Here is a 22,577-nt window from a genome sequence, read left to right as displayed (position 1 = left end):
AGGCATATTTCTATGTACATACCCCACTTTCTTAATAAACCCCCTTTCTTAATAAAAAATAATGACGTCCAGAGAAGTTTCAAGCTCATGTAATGCAAAAATAATAATACATGAGCTTGAAACAAATATTTATAAGAGCCCTTGGTCAGTGGGTTGTTATGCTCGTCAGGGCCACACCTCATGTTCACATTGTGGAATGCAATAAATGTATTGAGTATTGAAATAAGCCTGTCTGTACGCGCATTACTTTCAAAAGGCCATGTTTTACTTTCAAATTGCACCAGTGCAAAGACAGGGCGTATGAACTGGTTTGGTATCAGGTTTGAAACAGTCTGGTTACGTACCTTCGACTTCCACACACTGAGGAACACAACAACGTTTACTAGACATGGTAATGTCACTTAGAAGCACTATAGTCTCAGAGTCTCTATCTCGAAAAATACTAGAACAAACACTCGACGCTAATCGTGAGGAGCAAGGGCTCAACTCAACGAATTCACGGAGAAGCACTAGTTTGATGAAAACACTCGACGTAAACCCAAGGAGCAGTGGCTCAACTTGAAGAATTACGGAGATTCGGAGAAGCACTAGGTTATAAATTGATGAATTTATCAACAAAAACAACCGGCACTAACGACAGACAGACCGCCATTGATTGTTGACAGCTTGTTTCATTACTGCAAGTAAAAAGTACAAAATAACTACTACGACGCGAATTTTGTTAATTATTTAGATCAAGTTTTTACTGTTTTAAATTAAATTAAAATTATGGCAGTTTTTATAATTTATTTGTTTAAACTATATCTCAAAATATATACAATGATGATAACATAAAACTACTAAAATTTTTTTTTTTTTTGAATGGTAACATTTAGCATCCACCATACGGATTATAATGATTCAAGAATAAAATGGTCACTTCGTCACTACAGCTGTAATGAACTAAAACCGTACTTTCAACTTAGTCGGCTAACAGCAACAAGCGCCATCTGTATCTACAAACCGGAAATACATGGTTTTATAATACAACAAAATTAAAAAGGCATTCACTGTAGGACTTGTCACTAGATGACGGTGCTCTTTCAATTTGGTATCATTACTTTCGCCCAGTTGCACGGTAAAATGTTCTAAGATTGCACAGCCTGCGTCTGATGTATGAAATAGAATTATGTTTTTAGCTCCCGGAACGTGCGATGCAAGATGATTTCTTGCGTAATTAAAAATATAGTAAGCGCCAAAAGTGTTTTATCGTGATTAAACCAAAACTATAAGTAATTACAAAAAAGTGGTCGGACAAAGTTCTCACAAATGTTTCAATATAATTGTTTATGAAAAAAAGAACATAATAGGCATTACCATGTCAAGTAAAAAACGTAAAAGTGTGAAATTTAGAGGTAACTTCGTGAATTTTTTCTATCGAGTCAATTTCAATATTTTATGTTTTTGATCTGACAGTATAATCGAAAATATCATCAAGTTTTACATATATTTTATTTTTTATATTTGGTCTTGAATATTACACGTATCAACTAAATGTTGATTGGTGATTTGACTTTATTCGCGTTCTTAACGAGTCAGTCCGCTCTGACAAAGGTACTTCATGTTATCCTTTGATAGCGGCTCACTTGGATAAGCCAGTGATGACATTTTTGGCGAAAACACATATTAAAATCGTGAACATTTCACCGCGAATCGCTACAGGTTTCAATAACGCGAGAAATACGTAAAAATGTATTTTTTTAAATTATGTAACGTTGAAACAGAATTTTCATAAATTACAACATAATCGCATGTGTAAGCACAATAATCTTTTCTTCAAAACAGAACTAACACAATATCGAATTCGAATCTTCGGGTGCACTTTAGGATAGTCGTATAGCATCTTCATCTGGTCTTCTTGAGGTGTTTGATAATGGTGAGCACACGCGGCTGTCAGGCGAGGTGCGACAGGTCGTCGAGTTCGGGCGGCGGCTGCGGGGCGCCCGACCCGCGCGCGAACACCGGCTTCGCGACCACCGATACTGGCGCCTGGGCAAAATATGTACACGATTATATACAAGGAAATTGTAATCTGTAATGTATCTGTAAATATATATGGAACTAGCTTTTCACCCGCGCCTTCGCCCGCCTTTTCAAAGAAAAACCCGTTCCCGTAGGATTTCTGGGATAAAACCTATCCTATGTCCTTTCTCGGGTATCAAAATATCTCTATACCAAATTTCGTGCAAATTGGTTCAGTAGTTTAGGCGTAATTGAGTAACAGACAGACAGACAGACAGAGTTACTTTCGCATTTGAAGTGAAAATGTGAAAAGTGAAAAATATTAGTATGGATATGATATGGATATGAATATAATATTAGTATAGATTAGTAGAGTTTTACTGAAAACTGAAATTCCGTTACTGTCTTGCGCAATTACATTTAATAGGATGGATACATAGAAGTTAATTTATTCGATATTTACTAACAATAAGATTATGGAACTGAAGCATTTGAATTTGTTTGTGTAATTCAACATGGTAATTATCACTACCATGTTAATAATAAGCAATTAATATGTAACTATAATTCAATACAACGACTAATAAAAGCAACCCGCGTGTTTGTACGAAGTAAGAACCGCAATTACTATGCAAACAAAGTTGCGGGCACAGTTTTACTCAATATTTGTTTCGCGGCAATTTGTTAGTCTTAGTCTAGATTCACTATCAGAGGGTGGATAGAATTAGGGTTTACTAGTCTTCGCTCATACATTTCATTATTTAGGAAGGGACGACAAACGTTAGTTCATTGAATGCACCCCTTTACTTTATCGACGATTTTGACACTAATATAGGGGCTTGGTTGATGGTTCTGCCCATGTGTGATGTAACTTCAAGGTTTCTTTTTCATTTTTGAATTCAATATCCCCAAATATATTACAACCAAAATATTTATTAATAAAAAGAATTAATTCACGATTTATAGGTTTAAACTAAAACTATTTTTGATACCCGTGAGAACCATTCAAAATATGTTGTTGAATGTTTTTTCCACCTATATTTCTCGTGGTAATTTCATTGGCCAACGAATATTCTGCCGCATGAAAAATCATTTTTTATTCAAATGAAACGCGTGTTGCACGCCCCTGTATCAATCCGCAACCCGCGACAATCGACTGACGAAACCCATGGGGATTGCGCGCCCCTGTTGGAAATCCCCATATCGAACTTTTTAAAAATACATAACAATACTATGATCTAAGCACATCGCACAACTACGGCATGAAATAGGGCAATAGGCAAATCACCTAACGTATACATAAATACCATATATTTTTATGGTAACAAGGATAAAATTTTTTGATTTGATGGTTCTCAAATATTTATTACGTTAACTGAATTTTTTTTTGTTCAATCTCAAGATAATTACCTAAATTATTCGAAAAAATATTTGTCCTACAAAATCTATGGTTGGTTGAAAGAGTCCCCCTTTCCAAAGTGTATCGATAACGAGGCCATCATAAATGATTACTAACAAGCTGATTTTTTTTGTTTTCACTTAGTTAATGTTTATATATTTCAACAGACATATTGTCCTACAAATTGCGTAATAAATATTTGAGAACCATCAAATCAAAAAATTTTATCCTTGTTATCTCTGTTAGCTACCAAAATCGAGAGTTTCGTACACGAAATTATTCGGTGTCTCATCAAAATAAAGCTACAAACGGAAAATCAGCTTGATCGTAGTCACTTGCAAAAATGGGCGATGTATCCTGAACTATTATTATTACAGATCAGATTGCGTAGTATTGCATCAAACATCAATCACAGTCCTAGATAATCATGTCGCCTTCGATATATTTTTTTTAAATTAGGTCGCCTACCCGGACATAATCACTGATAGATGAACCCCGTCCCTAAAATATCTTGATCGCGTTAGCAACGGCGATACAGATCCAACTAAATGAAAAGAGACAAATAGAGCTCCTATCTCTTCTTTGTAACTTCCTATCTTTGTCTTTGTAACTTTGTCTTTCTTGGTACAGAGTATTTGAAACGAAAACAAGACATTGAATTTAGCAAATTTCGATTCGATTCGATTTGTAGATTTTCTGTAGATATGTCTGTACGGCTTGCAATTTAAACGTATACTAAAATTATTTATTTAATTGTATACTTTTCTAGTTCTTCTTGTTTATTCCTTGTCCTATATTATAATATATTCTTTTGTTATATTATGTAGTAGTATGAATAGTGTAATCATTGTTTTGTCTTGTTTTGACTGACACATGTACAAAATTTAAAAAAAAAGTATAGTTTAAAGTGTTCGGAATTTACATAAAAATATTTTGTGTTTGTATAAAATTATGTTTTGCATGCGAGCCCGTATTTGATATCTCTGACGTACGTGCGTGTTTACGTATATGTGTGGATGCATGTTTGCGTATATTATACACACTTGTGTATACGTATGTGTCATGTGTGTGTGTGTGTGTGTGTGTGCGCGCGTGTTCTTCAGAGCCTCGGGTAAGCACAATAATATTTTTAACCGACTTCAAAAAAAAGGAGGTGAAGTACCTAAATGAATTATATGAAGTATATGTAGCTTAATGTTTTATTATGTTATATTGTGTGCACCTATTTGTAAGTCAGTCTTGAATACACCTTATAACCGAACGGTTGTTTCATTTGAACTCCAAGCCTCTATCCATACTTCATGGCGACCCTGCCAGTTCCTAGAAAAATGATAGCGCGACGCCGGACACCGGGCGAAAAGTGAGGGCGAGAGACTTGTGAGAGGGTGAAAAAGGGCGAGAGTAGCCGCATGCCAGTGTGCCTTGTGGCATTAGTTTTAATCAAAATGATTATTATGACGACAACGTCCAAAACGCGAAATAGTATTTCGCAAATAAATTAGCATCGAAAAACCAAAATGAAAACGAGAGATAAAAGAGAACATAAGGAAATCAAAATTGGCCATAAAAGGTGAGAAGAATGCGTCTGCGGGTGTCAGCAGCAGGAAGGCGTGATCCTGAACGTGAGAAGCAGCAGTTTAAAGTGGGTGCCCCCTTTCCCCCAAATATATACCTGTGTAATCTAAAATATGGTGCGGTTTGCGTCGTGGTGTGAAATTGTGATCTATGAGGTTTAAGTGTGAAAAATAGTGCAGTTAAAAGTAAAAATATAATTAATCTATAATAAATAAATTTTAAAACAAAAGAACATTGGACCTATAAAATATATTTTAAATTAATCGTGTTTAAAAATGTAATAAACAGTTCGTGGAAGTCCAGTCGACATGCGATACGCTATGAAGCGTCAGCAGAATGCTATCGTAGCGTATGTAACTGTGCTTCGAATTAGATAGAATTAATTTTAAGTGAATGAAATATGATACTACTTGGTTTGTATTGAGTCTATTTAGTTTGTATCTTTAACTTTAAGGTAAGATGTTAGTTTGTTATGGCCGATTTAATACTTCAAAATTATGATAAATTAAAAGAAATTATTGATATCTTATAAAGGGTATATATAAGTAGATATAAATATTTTTGATAAAAATTGTTCAAAATGGAATTTGAATTAAAAACTGCATGTGGTTTAATACCAGTTTTAGACGATAAGGAAAATACAACGAAACAATTGATTGATGCTGTGGAGATGTATGCTGACATGCTAAATAGTGCGGGTCAGTCCTTATTAATTAAATTTATTTTAAAAGGTAGATTATCTGAAAATGCTAAGCTACGGGTGAACAGTGATTATATGACTGTTACGGATATGTTACAGGATTTTCGTAGGAAATTACTGACTACAAAATCTTTTACTGCTATACAGGATCAGATACAATCCTTGAACCAAGGTTTTAAGTCTATCGACGAATACGGTACACAACTTGAAAAACTTTTAACTGATTTAAATATTGCACAGGCTGATGGTGACGTAACTAAAATGAACGTGTTGAAACCGATTAATGAAAAAATGGTTGTAAAAAAATTTGCAGATGGCTTGAAAAACGAGAAGGTCAGTACTATCATTACAGCGCGAAACTACTCATCGCTGAAGGATGCAATCCAGGCTGCGAAGGACGAGTCTAGATCGTCTACATCCAGGCCAGCCGAGGTAATGAAGATGACTTCTACAAGAGGTACGTACTATAATAATCGTTCGTATTTTCGGGGACAGGGCAGAGGCCAACCCCGTGGTCAAGGGCATTACACTTATAATAGCAACTGGGGTAAATATCAAAATAATTATAATAATAATTATCGAAGCAACACGCCCAGATATCAAAGGTATTCGAGGCCTTTTCAATATACTCCACGCGGTAGAGGTCATTATAACCGCCGTGGATATGCCAGGCGGGGAGTAAATAACCGTGGGAATTTGTTTACCATCCCCCAAAATGCCAATTCTCAGGCTTCTTGCAATTCGGAACAAAGTAAATCTAAAGAAAGCATGAACCAGTTTTTTCGTGATGAATAATTTTATTTTTGAATGTAAAAGCTCAGCCAAATTCGTAAATTTTTATAGGAATGCACAAAAATATGTTTTATTATTGGATACTGGAGCGTCCATATCTGTTATTAGAGAAGAGGTGTTACCAAAGGGGTGTCAAATCTTTTATAATCAGTTAGAAGTGAATGGAATTGGTGGAAAAATTAAATCACCTGGCTATGTACATTTAGAGATACATGACATTAAAAGAAATAGATTTCAAAATAATTTTTACGTTTTTAAAAACTTACCTATTGCAGTTGATGGTATACTGGGAATTGATTTTATGACTAAATATAATGCAAACATAGATTTAGGGAAAAATTTGTTGACGTTGCAAGTAGAAGATAAATTTTGTACATTACCAATTCACAACAAAGTCGAATACAGTAACTCTTTAGTAATACCTCCTCGAAGTGAAACTATTCATTATGTTTATTTAAACAAGGATATGGAAGGTGATTGTTTTGTTAGTGCGAAAGAGATTAAGAAAGATGTGTTTTTAGCTGGAGCTATTGCTCGACCTAAAAATAAAAGAATCCCTATTAAGATTTTAAATACGGGAGAAGAAGAGGTTAGATTAGACAATTTAGAATTAGATGTTGAATCGCTAAATGACTATAACATTTTAAAATTTAGTTCGTGTGAAAGTAATCATAATAGAGCCAGTACTTTGTTGTCTTTAATTAATTTACAAAATTTGAATAAGGAAGAGAGGGAGTCAATTGAAAAAATATGTACCAAATATCCTGACATTTTCTTCTTACCAGGAGATAAATTAGAAACTACCAATGTCTGTGAACACTCGATAAAATTAAAAAACAACATTAATCCTATTTATATACTAAACCGTATAGACTGCCTCAATCCTTAAAACCTGAAGTAAAAAATCAAATAAACAAAATGCTTCAGAATGATATAATCGAAGAATCCACTAGTGAATGGTCTAGTCCTATTTTGCTAGTTCCAAAAAAATCTGACGGCACTAAAAAGTGGCGTTTGGTAATTGATTTTAGGAAACTTAATGAAAATATTGTCGATGATAAATTTCCATTGCCTAACATTACTGATATACTGGATTCTTTGTCAGGTTCAATATATTTTACTCATTTAGATTTACAGCAAGGCTATTATCAGGTGAAATTAAATTCTGAGAGCAGAAAGTACACGGCATTTTCAACGAATACAGGACATTACCAATTAAAACGATTGCCGATGGGACTTAAAACTTCATGTAGTGCGTTTAGTAGAGTTATGTCGATAGCGATGTCAGGTTTAGCTTTTGAGAAGTGTTTTATTTATTTAGATGATCTGATTATATTTGGACGATCGCTGACAATGCATAATCAAAATTTGATAGATGTATTTGAAAGACTAAGAAAGGTAAATTTAAAATTAAACCCAGCTAAGTGTCAATTCCTCAAAAAAGAAATATTATATTTAGGTCATTTAGTCTCAGCAGAAGGAGTGTCTCCTGACCCTGAAAAGACAAAAATTTTAGAAAAATATCCAGTCCCACAAAATGCAGATGAAGTTAGACGGTTTGTTGCTTTCTGTAATTATTATAGGAAATTTGTACCAAATTTTGCGACTATTGTCATACCTTTAAATCGCTTATTAAGAAAAGATGAAACTTTTGTTTGGAATTCTGAGTGTCAAAATGCGTTCGATTATTTGAAAACTTCACTAATGATATTACAATACCCTGATTTTTCTGACTCAAACGAATTCATTTTACAAACCGATGCGTCTGATATGGCTGTGGGAGCCGTATTATGCAATGGGAATATGAAACCAGTAGCATATGCGAGTAGACCGTTAAATAAAGCCGAAAAGAATTATCCCGTTATTCAGAAAGAATTAACCGCTTTAGTTTGGGCAGTAAAGTATTTTAGGCCCTATCTCTTTGGTAGAAAATTCACAATTATGACAGACCACAAACCATTAATTTATTTATTTGGTGTCAGAGACCCATCTAGTAGACTAATAAAATATCGGTTAATACTTGAGGAATATGATTTTAAAATAGTGTATGTAAGAGGCAAAGACAATGTTATCGCAGATGCATTGTCAAGAGTGGTTATAACATCAGATGAATTAAAGAGTGTGACTGAACAGGTTTTAGCAGTAACAACTAGAGCACAAAAGAGAAGGATGGAAGAGAATAGTGTGAAAGAACAAAGTGCGCTTAATAAAGACCCTGACGCGTGGCCTGATCAACCACGAGTTGTGGAATTATTAAGACAGCCGAGTGATTCTATAGAGATGAAGCTAGTGGAAGGAGATATTATAAAAAAAATTAAGAAAGAAAACATAAAGATAGAAGAGAAAGATTATTTTGTGTATGTCGAGAATAAAATGGTATTATTTGTTGATTTAAGCTTTAGATTGCAATTCTCGCGAGCCGAATTTGCAACTAAGCTTAAAGATTTTTGCGAAAGGATAAAAGTAAAAGAACTATGCATAGTAAAAGATGATAAAAATGAAGAATTTATAAAAGGAATATGTAGTGAGATAAAATCTTTAAAAAAATGGAACGGGCCCCGTATATGTATTTTAAAAGGAGTTGAAAGAATTTTTGATGATAAGGTAAAGCAATTCATACTAAATGACTATCATTTGTTGCCCACAAGTGGACACGCTGGAATGACTAGAATGGCGAATAACATAAAAAGAAAATATTACTGGCCAGGACTTGATTTAGATATTCGTAAATATGTAAGTAAGTGCGCAATGTGTCAAAAAATGAAGCAAAGTAAGTATACTAAACAGCCGTTAAGTATTACTACAACAGCAAAGACAGCGTTCGAGAAAATTTTTCTTGACCTAGTTGGTCCCTTAGATAGAGATGAGTTAGGTAATTGTTATATTTTAACTCTCCAATGTGAGTTAACCAAGTATATAGAGGCATATCCTCTACCTAACAAAGAAGCAGTGACTGTAGCTCATGCTTTAGTAAGTAATTTTATACTTAGATTCGGTGTTCCCAAATCTATAGCTACAGATAGGGGTACGGAATTTGTTTCCCAGGTTATGGAACAAGTGTGTAGTTTATTAAAGATAGAAAAACTGACATCGACAGCGTACCACCATCAATCAATTGGTTCTCTCGAAATAGCTCATAAGCATTTAAGTGTATTTTTAAGAACTTATTGTACGAATAGTAGTTATTCTTGGTCACATTGGCTACCATTTTGGTGTTTTAGTTATAATACTTGTGTTAACACGCAAACTAAATACACACCTTTTGAACTTGTTTTCGGTAGACAATGTCGTTTACCAAATAATTTAGATAAAAATGTAGATCCTCTTTATAATGCTGATGATTATTGTTTAGATTTAAGATATAAATTGCAAATTGCATTACGAGATGCAAGAAAGAATTTAATAGAATGTAAGGAAAAAAGAAAAGATTATTATGATTTAAAATGTAATCCTGTATCTTATAATGAAAATGATTTAATTTTAGTTAAAAAAGAAAACTCTCGTAAACTTGACTGTGATTATGATGGACCTTATAAAGTTGTAAAAGATATGGGAGTAAATGTTAAGATTGAAAAGAAAGGAAAATTAGATATAGTACATAAGGATAGAACAAAAAAGTATGTTACTTAGAATAAGATAAATATAGTACATAAGGATAGAACAAAGTGGTTCTTACGTAGAAAAAACATTTTTTTTGTCTCTTTTTTTTTTTTCTTTCACCCCCGAAGGTGAAGTACCTAAATGAATTATATGAAGTATATGTAGCTTAATGTTTTATTATGTTATATTGTGTGCACCTATTTGTAAGTCAGTCTTGAATACACCTTATAACCGAACGGTTGTTTCATTTGAACTCCAAGCCTCTATCCATACTTCAGAGGAGGTTATCAATTCGGCCGGTATGTTTTTTTTTTATGTATGTACACCGATTACTCCGAGGTTTCTGAATCGATTTACGTGATTCTTTGAATTGGTCCCATAAAAATTTTATTCGGATAGGCCCAGTAGTTTTTATTTTATAAGCATTTTTGTCTGTATTTGTAAATGTTGCGAGTGCAAGTTTGAAGTCGGTTGTTTTTAACGCAGTTATCACTTGTGTTCTTTACATTATCTTTAAAACAGAGCTATACCTGGCTGACGCCCCCCACGGCGGCGGCGGGCTGCTGCGGCGGCATGCCCACCACCACCACCTTCTGCGGCTGCTGGTTGCCGGCCGGCCCGCTCGTCACCACCACCGACTAAACAAGACATGCACCCTCTACATCTACTTCGATCACATTACTTCCTAACGTGTTCGACGATCCCAACTTATCGGCGGCTTAATTAACAAACGGCGGTCACTTCAATGTGTGGCATTCCTAAGCGACATTCGTGGTTCGTTCACTTGACACACATCGAACGGTTCATTCAATTTATAGAAGGTGAATTTAATAGGCGGTATAAATCATGCTTGTTCTATGCTTCTCATAACCTATTGAAAGATCGTTACGTCATATCCTTCGCGTTCACTCTGCAATCTGCATGCATCATTCACAATATTATGTTTATAATATTTTAAATAAAATATATATTAAAATTGATTGATAAATTCATTCAAATTACATTTATGCTTGCTTTATAAAATAAAATTTATTATATTAAAGAAGACCATAAAATAATAAAAGATATTCTATATCCGACGAAACGGTCAGACACGTACATAGGCAAAAGCTTTTGTTACACACAGTGCATTACAAATTACAAAATCGTAGATACATATAAATTTGCTCACCTGAACGTTTTGGCTACGAACAATTGTCGGCTGCGAACTATGTACCACAATATGGCTCGCACCGCTAGCGGGTTGCGTCTGTTTTGGAACAAAATGCAAATATATAGAAAAAAAAATTTAAGCTTTTTTGATTTTTTTGAAAAGTAGTTTCAGAAGCCTGTAGATAGATAGAAAATATTTTTTTTTCTTTAAATTAAATATAAATTATTCACCTGCTGTGGTTTTTGCTGTGAAACAATGACAAACTTCTGCGGTGGTGGCGTGGACGGCGCTGGCGACTGCGGCGTATTGGAACTTATCACATTACGAGTCGCCAAGGAATCTAGATGAAGAAAAAAATTTAAATTATATTCACATACACAAAGAAGATGCTATTGTCTATAGCACAATAGGAAGCTCTGCATAAGGCCGATAAAAAACCATTTCAACAAACTTAACAGCTTTGTGACAACCGTCTTATAATAATTATACTTAGTCCGGGTCACTGCTGAGCGTCATGCACGGTAAGGGATCACGCACATTTCTGAATACATACTTTGCGAATATTATATCGCGGCTGACTCTTACCTAATTCTTTCATACCACTTTGAATAGCGGCATACACGTTATTAGTATCAAGTACATTACTTGACATACAATTATGAATTCACATCTAAGCAAAAATCACGCTCAATAATTGTACGAAGGAAACAATGCCTACGCTTATGTGAAGCAGACTTTTAAAATATAGAGCATATACAATAGGTATTCTCTTGATCATTAAGAAATGTGGCATGAGTTTGAACCAATGACATTACATTTTTTGTAAAAGCGAATGTGACATTAGCTTTTATACTTTACTAGCTTTCCGCCCGCGGCTTCGCCCGCGTTTTCAAAGAAAAACCCGCATAGTTCCCGTTCCCGTGGTATTTCCGGGATAAAACCTATCCTATGTGTTAATCCAAGTTACCCTATAATATGTGTCCTAAAGTAAGTAAATACAGTAGTAGTATTTGAAAGAGTAACAAGCACACACATACACATTCTCACAAACTTTTGCATTTATAATATTACTAGGTAACCGCCCGCGGCTTCGCCCGCTTTATCTAAAACTTAATAAATTATATACTAAAACCTTCCTCTTGAATCACTCTATCTATTAAAAAAACCGCATCAAAATCCGTTGCGTAGTTTTAAAGATTTAAGCATACAAAGGGACATAGGGAAATAGGGACAGAGAAAGCGACTTTGTTTTATACTATGTAGTGAAGTAGGAAGTAGGATAGCACGTACCAACAGTCTTGGTGGCTTGGTGCGAGGCGGAGGGCGCGGGCGCGGGCGCGGCGGGCACGAGCGGCGGCGTGCACGTCACCACGGCCACCGCGCCGCCGTATACTATGTAGTGAAGTAGGAAGTAGGATAGCACGTACCAACAGTCTTGGTGGCTTGGTGCGAGGCGGAGGGCGCGGGCGCGGGCGCGGCGGGCACGAGCGGCGGCGTGCACGTCACCACGGCCACCGCGCCGCCGTATACTATGTAGTGAAGTAGGAAGTAGGATAGCACGTACCAACAGTCTTGGTGGCTTGGTGCGAGGCGGAGGGCGCGGGCGCGGGCGCGGCGGGCACGAGCGGCGGCGTGCACGTCACCACGGCCACCGCGCCGCCGTATACTATGTAGTGAAGTAGGAAGTAGGATAGCACGTACCAACAGTCTTGGTGGCTTGGTGCGAGGCGGAGGGCGCGGGCGCGGGCGCGGCGGGCACGAGCGGCGGCGTGCACGTCACCACGGCCACCGCGCCGCCGTATACTATGTAGTGAAGTAGGAAGTAGGATAGCACGTACCAACAGTCTTGGTGGCTTGGTGCGAGGCGGAGGGCGCGGGCGCGGGCGCGGCGGGCACGAGCGGCGGCGTGCACGTCACCACGGCCACCGCGCCGCCGTATACTATGTAGTGAAGTAGGAAGTAGGATAGCACGTACCAACAGTCTTGGTGGCTTGGTGCGAGGCGGAGGGCGCGGGCGCGGGCGCGGCGGGCACGAGCGGCGGCGTGCACGTCACCACGGCCACCGCGCCGCCGTATACTATGTAGTGAAGTAGGAAGTAGGATAGCACGTACCAACAGTCTTGGTGGCTTGGTGCGAGGCGGAGGGCGCGGGCGCGGGCGCGGCGGGCACGAGCGGCGGCGTGCACGTCACCACGGCCACCGCGCCGCCGTATACTATGTAGTGAAGTAGGAAGTAGGATAGCACGTACCAACAGTCTTGGTGGCTTGGTGCGAGGCGGAGGGCGCGGGCGCGGGCGCGGCGGGCACGAGCGGCGGCGTGCACGTCACCACGGCCACCGCGCCGCCGTATACTATGTAGTGAAGTAGGAAGTAGGATAGCACGTACCAACAGTCTTGGTGGCTTGGTGCGAGGCGGAGGGCGCGGGCGCGGGCGCGGCGGGCACGAGCGGCGGCGTGCACGTCACCACGGCCACCGCGCCGCCGCCGCCGCTCGCCGACGGCGACGCGCGCAGCTTGCCCACCATCTGCTGCAGGCTGGGCCCCAGGTAGCCGTAGTCACGCCTGGGTGAAAAACGAAAAGTCTGACTATCGTAGTTAATTCCTTATTTTTTTACCTTTCAAATTATTTCCTTACGCAATACATACGGTAGCCTGGAAGAGATCGTTACCCAGCGATAAGATCACCTTTTGTACTGTTTCTATTATTATAATATATTCTTTATGTATCTCTTTTTCTTCTGAGTGTGCAATAATGAATTTAAAAAAAAATTAGAATTTTTTTTAAATTACCATAGTACAGTAATCCAAAATTAATAATGCACATGCAAATCTTCGCTAATTGTCGTATTTCCGAAGACATTCGAATCATTGAATCGTAAGAGCCCTAAACAACGAACTTGCATTTTACACCTTGTACAAAAGAAATAGAAGTCAATTCATGGTCATACACAATCAAAAACAAATCGGGCGGTAGGTGACGGTAGCCTGTCAGTCAAAAAACTCAAAAATCCGTCAGTTGTCTTTAAATATTGGTGGTGACTGCACGTGTTTTCTCTGTGTGGAATTATATAGAGCTGATATTACGTACCCTTCTTGGTTTTATTTTTAAAGGTGAATTGAATTAATCGATGAAATGATTTACACAGGTGATGGCAGTAGGGAAAGTGAAAATGAAGAAGAGTTCCGATGTATCTAAAATGTCAGAAATAAAGATAATCCCTGATTTTGATTGTTTTTATTTTTTTTTGTAATTGTCATAATATTGAAGAATGATCAGTACTGTAAATACTTTTGAACTGAGATTTTAATGATAAGATTTACATATATGGTTTAAATATAAACCTGTGTTTGAAAACCATACTTTATCTACACTAATATTATAAAGAGAAAAACTTTGTTTGTTTGTTTGATTGGGATGAATAGGCTCATAAACTACTGGACTGATTTTAAAAATTCTTTCACCATTCGAAAGCTACATTATCCACGAGTAACATAGGCTTTGTTTTATCCCAGAAATCCCACGGGAACGGGAACTATGCGGGTTTTTCTTTGAAAACGCGGGCGAAGCCGCAGGCGGAAAGCTAGTACAATATAAATTTTGTATTATTTTAACCTTCTTTTCTTCCATCATTACACCAGCTTCAGTAAGACACTTTAAAAGTACCTACTATAAATTTTTCCAAGTAAATCAATCCAACAAAGATAATATATTCGCAATCGTGGGGTTATACTCGCTATTTACTTACAAGGAATTATCGAAACAAAATCGTTACTTACCTACAAATACATATTAATCTCTTTTAGCACAAAACATATAATTTGACTAAATTATGCATGAAGAAAATGCATTTAACCGCTCTATATAGATATCATCTTCGGACTCTCCGAGAATATGACAGTTGCCGAACAGTGACGAAGATTTCTATGCGCATTATTACTTTTGGATTACTGTAAATTCCTGACCGCCTCCTTGGTACAGTGGTTGACGCGTGAGCGTAGCAACGAGGGGTTCTGTGTTCGATTCCCGGTGGAGTCGAAGAAAAAAAATGTCTCGGTTTGGCAGGACACAGAGGGCTGATCAGAGGGCTTACTTATCCCTAAAGAAAATCGATCAGTGAAACAGATGCATCTGCCCCTTACCCCACTGAGGGACATGGGACTTCACACTTTATAATTATTTTATATTATTTTATTCAACTAGCATATTGTATGTATTTTCGTAGTTAAGAATTTACCTCTGTATAAACTGTGTAAATAGACGTAAGCTGGAAGAGACTATTCTCCACAACACAGGGAATCCTAGTGTGGAGATTAGTGCATTGTATTATCTACCAAATGTTTATGTAATAATAAAGATTTTTGTATTTTTTGTATTTGTATTTGTATAATAAATTCTTATACACTAGAGCTCATTCCTTTTTATTTTATCAACATAACTGTTGGCTAGACGCAGCTGGGGCTATATTGCTTTAAATCACTACATTATTTATGTGGCCTGAAAAAGTGTATGGAGAAGAGGCTTTCCTTAGACCTTCTTTCAAAAATGGGGGAGGAGAATGTCAAGTATTGCCATCCCATTTCTGAAACAAAAGTTAATATACTAACTTGTAGTCATCGGGCAGGTCGGGCGGCTGCCGCAGCTGGCGCACGACGGGCGCGAGCACCTTGAGCAGCTGGTGCTTGAGGTTGCCGGCGGCGAGCCGGTCCGCGCCGCCGATGCCGCTCAGCGCGCCCTCCACGCGCTCGCCCAGCCAACGCACGCGCGGCAGGATGAACACCTTCACCATACATACCATTTATTCGCAAAACGACTAACGAAACAAACATTTTAAATTCATAATAAATACATCATATCAGACATCCACCAAAAAAAAAAAAATTTTTGATATTTTTAAGTTTTTCAAGATCACATTTACAGGATTACAAACTATTTATAAACTATTTATTATGCTGATGAAACCAATCGTTTTCTCTCTCCAACAATTTTTACAATCGTTTTTCAAATATGAGTATAACATCTCATCTGCCTGTTAATATAATATATTACAAAAACATCGAATATAACAGTTTTTTTTAATACTTTCAGTATATATAATATTGTATATACCTTAACAACTTCAGGGCCCAATTCGGCTAAGCCCTGTACTGCACCATACAGAGATGCAAGTGGTGTTTTCTCAGATTCTTTCATAGTGGTTACCATAGATGGACCTGACTCACTATTTGTTTGAGATGGACATTGTAATGCCCTAGAGAACAACCTGAAAGTAAATTATTAAATAAAAATAGTATTTTTGGACACCATAATAACAGACTTTAAGAAATAAAGACATGCGTGTGTGCTTCTTAATGGTCTGATCATATAATCACCAATAAAATGTTTTCCTTTAAAAATGTATAATAAAATTGAAATTCTCACGATTCTAATGTTATTTAGTAAGAAAATAATAGTTTTAAACAGAATAAAATTGTATCTCAATAATGTACATTAAATTACCTTGTTACTCTTGTTTGTAAATTGTTTGTGGAAGTATTAAATGTTTTACAAATCTGTGCCATGAGCCGGGCAGCAAAGTCCCTTAATGCCCAATGATTATCTACTTCCGGCCTCATACATAGCTGCCGGGAAACTATGCATGTTGATACTGATGGTATTAATTCATGCAACTGAAATAAATAAAAATTTTAGGTAACATAATATAGGATAATACAGAAAAATCCTTTAATAAAGCAACTCAAAAATGTGTAACTTAACATTATATAGGAACAAAAATGTTTTCTTCCTTATAATAATAAAATTTTAAAACAAACTACTTACATATTTCTCAAGATATAGAGATTGATTGTCCAGTAATGCCTTAACCATCCGCATCAAGTATATGAGAAGAGCAAGGTTGTTTTGCACAACATTAACTTTAACACCTTCAGAAATGAAGGTGCACATCCTTGGTAACATTTCGTGAAGACCAGGGTCACAAGCAAGAGATTGCAGAGCTTCCTAAAATTGATAAGTGACACTTTACAATGTGATACTTAAACTACAAAGTATAACCAAAATGAAAACATAGGTTGATAAAACTTACAGCACGCCTTCCTTCATCACTGCCAACACAAGCTTCAGTTATCTCTTTATAGTACAACTGTTGTTCCACACTCAACTCATGGGTTGCAAGCTGTTTAACATGTACTGATTCAGAAGCCTTCAATCTAGCAGCTTTACCACATACTGGTTTACCTATTCAAAAATAAAAACAGTTAAAATATTGTTGTATTTGATACAACACAAAAATATGTACAAAACTACATTTCCAAAGATCATAAATTGAATTACAATGATATAATATGTATATCTATCTATTGGGCATTAATAATAAGTCAAAAAAAGTTGTTGGTAGGTTACAAACACAACATTCAATCTTCAAAAGTGGCACATTAGTAATTATATGCACACACACAATATTAGACATCAAATTAAGATAGTACCTATCATTAATCTATTTTGAGCTTAAACAGACAACTGAATTAATTTGTGGATGAATAACCACATTTCAAAAAGTCTCTCCCAGAGTGCTAGTAACCTATGTACATTCTAAACCTAACTCTATACCATATGGAGTATTACAGTACCTGCAGAATCTTTATTGGCAGGTTTGCTTAATTTTGTTATAGGGTCGACAGACTCCAACTTCTGTGCTTCTTTAGACAGTGGAGGTGGATTCTCGGGAACAGTTGGTTGAACCCCATCAACACTCAACCAATGGGCTCTAAGTGAAACATCAAGAGGGATTTTAGGAGGAGGTGCAGATAATATTTCAGATAAGTCTATTTCCTTCTCTTCAATAAAATGAAGTTCCCTTCCACCTCCTGTCGCAAATCTAAATGGTAGTGAATCTGGTTGTATAAATCCATATTGTGGCTGTAAAATAGAAAAATAGTTGTACTAGTACCCTGACATTTGGACCAATTTAACTGTTTTTATAAAGATATTTACTTTTATAATAACAATTCTTAGTGTCAATATACAATGTAAAACTAACACAAAAACATATTTGTATAATTTTTTACTTCTTTAACAAATAGAGCCCTGCTTCATACCACTCATATCATATTATCAAAAAATATAAATATTGACAACTGTATTAATTTCAGTAGTTTCTGACAACAGGAGCTAAATATAGGCCAATAAACCTTCTAGCTTAGTAAGCACATTTTAAAATAAAAACCACATTAACATACCTACAAAATTATTTTTAGAAAACCATCAAATGACAAATACAAATTTTATAACTAACATAGGTTAGATCTCCAAAAGTTTACCTTTAAATTAAATTTGAAATATAACATGTCTAATAACATAAAGAAATTTACCTCAATATTTTTAATTTTTAAAGTATGGTCTATATCAGCAATTGAAAGTTTTTGTCTTTTGGAATGATGCATAAACTTCATTGCATCTTGAACGATTACTTTGAGACGAAATGTAACATCATCCGCTAAATCCTTTGCAGCATCATCACCGAGATTTGCAATGCCCACACTTTCAGCAATAACTTTTATAGAATCTACAGTAACGGCAGAGCCGTATCCGGAATCCGAATCACCCATTTCAATTAAATGTTTTTTAGGAAATCCATGAAATACTAGTATTATTTTCAAATAGGTGTTGTGTTTATAACAATTTGCTTTTCTAAACAGACCATACCTACACCACACCTACACTTCAATTCAACAAAATGCTTGCAAAATGCCAAGATCTGTCATCCACAGAGCAAGTAGGTGGGCATTTTCACAAAAATGTATACCCCCTGATTTTCACCTGTCCCTCGAATTAATTAAATTCTATATAATGAAGTAGTTGCCAGAATTATTTATATATGCTATCAAAGTGAAGAAACGTATACAATATTTTGTTTTTTTAACAAAAACTATGACATAATCTAAAATAAAGTTAAGTTAATTATAAATAACCATTGAAAAATGTGTAATTTTACGCTGTCCCCTGCTTACTCTTACGCGTTTATTAAATCATTTCTTAACTTTTTTGTTAGAAAGGTACCATCTTTTAAGGTTTTATTTGGTCCAGGATAATCAGTTACTGTGATAATAGTTAAAATATAATAACCTTATATAACAAAAATAAAATATAAAAAAATAAAAAAGAAAATCAAAAAAATTGTCCTTCCCGGAACGTTCAGTTTTGTCACCGATTTTCTAAAAAAGAAATTACTGTGGTTCAAATAGTTTTGCATTACTGTCAACACCATAGCTACTGCTATGCAACTTATCAGGTTAGAAGCCTTCAGGGTCCAAAAACTGCTTAGAAGGAGTGCACGCGTGTTTGCAAGCCGCAGGGACCAAATTCTTCATTCAGGTATGTGACCATATTTTGGCTTATTTCTATCTATTTATCTTGTAGTATTTAGTTAATTTTGTTTTAAATGTTTTTATATGTAAGTTGATCAAAAGTTTTGATGAATATAAGTGTTGTGGTTATATTTTAAACCGTTTTTATTACGAGAGGATTATCAAATGTGACTTCCGCTGTGTGACTATTTGAGCGGTCACATATACGCTGAACGAAAAGTCACAACATGCCTGAACACATAAAGCAATGTTTACATGGCGATTTTCTTGAGCTATAAAAATATTTTTCTAAGACATTTTTGACTGAGTTCCAAAAGTAGATTTCAAAAATAAAAATAATTTCCCCATACAGATCGCAACAGCTGATTGATCATTTTGCATGAGGAAGTAAATTTTTTTTTAGAGGAAAAAAAGAAGCAGTATGCATAAAAAGAAACAAAATAATCCAGCAGAACTAAGAATCTAGACAATGTGCCTTGTTTAACTACGAAAGGTAATAATGAAACAAAAATCTTAATTTTTTTTACGATATTTTTCATTGGTTTTTTTTTTATTTACAGATTAACCTTCGTGTTTGCAGCGTCCACTGAAACAAGATTTTTTATCCAATATGGTGATTGAGATTATTTATTTAAGGTTAATAATAAACGAATCACGAAGACTGATTATCGACTGATTAATTTGATTAGTGCCAATATAAAACATAAAAAAGACTTCTTATTCTTGAATCTTGATAGTAATTAACCCTTTAGATAAATAATAATAATGTGATGGCTTAGTCCGAACTGATTGTGATAATTTAGGTTGAAGTTAAGTTAAGTTTATAATTAGGTATATTTATTATGTGCCTGCGTACTTTTTTTTCGCCATGTAAACGCACCCTTTCCCTTTTTAGGTATTCGGTTGTGTGACTGTCCCTATAATACGGAGCTGAATTTTTTAAATATTTCAGTAGATTTTACATTTAATGCCCTTCAAATCAGTCCCTTTAATGGAGAATAATACATAAGTGTTATATTTGTTGCCTTTTCTCTAAAAAAGTATCTAACATTTTAAATGGCCGTAGATAAGCAAAAAGGATCCAACCCACAACATGACCGAAAATGAGTTAAATATACCAAACTGCTCGTCTAGGTCTATATTTTCGATTAGCAAAAACAATCCAAGTAAAATATGAATATTTTGACGTTAAATTGACACTGGGTACCAACCCACATGTATGGAGAAGCCATATTTTAGTTTCGTAAAAACAATCCATTCTTCTTGGATCCTATTGTAAAACGCTCAGTCTAAGAAACTAACACAAAACTAAAATGTTTAAAAAAATCCAAAAGCATGTGGATCCTTTTAGATATTTAATTTTTATGATATTATGATGCAATAGATAAATCACTAAAAAGATTCAGAAAGCATGGATCTCTTTTGTTAAACTGAATTTTGTAGAAATGTATACTGGTATAATAACAAAAACGATTCAGAACATTTGGATAGACTGAATATTATGTATTTAAAGCTTGAGGCGTTAGGCATGCATTAAGTTCACACTCCAAGTATCTTGATCGGGTCACACATCTTTGCCTTTTTTATACCGATTTTTCTAAAATAGAAGCACTTCGAAAATACCTGAAAAAATTTACGAAGCTGACGAACATGTCGAAGTAACAAAAAAAAAAATTACTCGCACAACTATCGATCACGCGCTCATGTGATCTTTATTACCTTCATTCAAGAATTGCCTATAGAAGACTGTAAGGTTTGTTGGGAATATAAATTATTAAGACTGAAATCGATTGTATGCGCACCTCCATCGACTAAACAGTTTAGTCATGTTGAATTCAAGAGGAGAATACAGCTCGACAGATCAGTTTAGTCGATGCAAAAGTTGTATGTATGGGCGGGCTCGAAAGGTAAATCTTCGGAGGTATCTGATAATGATTTTCAATGACTATGGCCAAATGTTAAAGAAAAACCCAATTAGACGATTTGGAGTCAATCTTTGACTATTTATCTAAATACTGCCTGGATTTCTATTAATCAATCCAAGGGGGCAATCCAAGACTTCATGACGATGTAGATATGGCGATGAACCGGACTTTGCACACGAAGAAGAATAGTAAATCAGATAGAATTAATATGTTTTATATAAATAATGAAAAAAAAAATTGAAAGTTAGTTGTTTTATTTACGAAATTAAAAAAAAAATAAGGATCTTAGTAGCAATTAGCTACTTTGAATCGTTTTTGCGAAATGAAAATTCACTTATCATAATTGAAAATAGGTTTTATCAAAAAGGATCCTAACACACATTTAGCTGAATATTTCAAGAAATAAAACTAAATTCAATAAAATTTGTTTGTAAGAATAAAATATACATTGACACACACACTTTTCCTTAAGAAGCAATTAACACAAGCAAGTCTTTATATGAACAAACACAAGTTAAACTTCAAACTTCAATAACTCAAAAGTAACATTTTGTGGGTTGGATCCTTTTTGGTTATCTACGGCCAAATGTAAAGATAATAATGACAGTTAAAGTACCAGAGTCACAATACTGAATGTACTATTATTTTTTTTAATTAGCTTAGATCCAAAAGTTGGGAATAGTGAGTGTTTAAAATATACAAAATAACGATTTTAAGTTAATAAATAAACAATATCTAAAAATTCTTATATTTTGCACTGTTTTTCCAGCTACTGAATATAGTCACAAAACTGATATAAAATTGCGAGTCTTTCCATTGTGTCCTATTATTTTTACAGATTTCTCATTTTAAACCCATTGTATTATATTTTTTCTTGAAGTATATTGAATTTCCGTTTTAAAGAGACCAAAAAAAGTTTAAAATATAATACTTTATTAAAAAATGTATTTTTCAAGCAGGGGGTACATTTTTGTGAAAATGCCCAGGTACTTAATGTAATCGGCATTCGGCACTTGTTCGGCACGGCCGCGGCAACGTCTGTCAACTGCAGTGCACCACAGATTAATA

General features: G+C 35.5%; 1 protein-coding gene across 2 annotated transcripts; it reads right to left on the bottom strand.

The window, feature by feature from the left end:
- Positions 1-1,571: 1,571 nt before the first annotated feature.
- LOC123705636 (transcription initiation factor TFIID subunit 6-like) lies at positions 1,572-18,922 on the bottom strand. 2 transcript variants are annotated; one of them, XM_045654527.1, is made up of 12 exons: positions 18,589-18,922; positions 17,848-18,136; positions 17,304-17,455; positions 17,039-17,218; positions 16,718-16,887; positions 16,328-16,481; positions 15,826-15,998; positions 13,607-13,782; positions 11,451-11,560; positions 11,239-11,316; positions 10,598-10,705; positions 1,572-2,028 (listed from the first exon to the last, which is right to left on the bottom strand). In XM_045654527.1, the coding sequence occupies exons 1-12, from the start codon at positions 18,823-18,825 to the stop codon at positions 1,933-1,935; spliced, it is 1,923 nt and encodes a 640-aa protein (XP_045510483.1). In that variant the 5' UTR covers positions 18,826-18,922; the 3' UTR covers positions 1,572-1,932. The 2 variants fall into 2 exon arrangements, with proteins under 2 accessions (XP_045510483.1, XP_045510484.1); XM_045654528.1 differs by lacking the exon at positions 10,598-10,705.
- Between the last annotated feature and the right edge of the window lie 3,655 nt (positions 18,923-22,577).

This window comes from Colias croceus, chromosome 2 (assembly GCF_905220415.1).
Source record: "Colias croceus chromosome 2, ilColCroc2.1".
In the NCBI taxonomy this organism is placed as follows: Eukaryota; Metazoa; Arthropoda; class Insecta; order Lepidoptera; family Pieridae; genus Colias; species Colias croceus.
The sequence above is the reverse complement of the archived record's forward strand: the minus strand, read 5'-3'. Positions and strand labels throughout refer to the sequence as shown.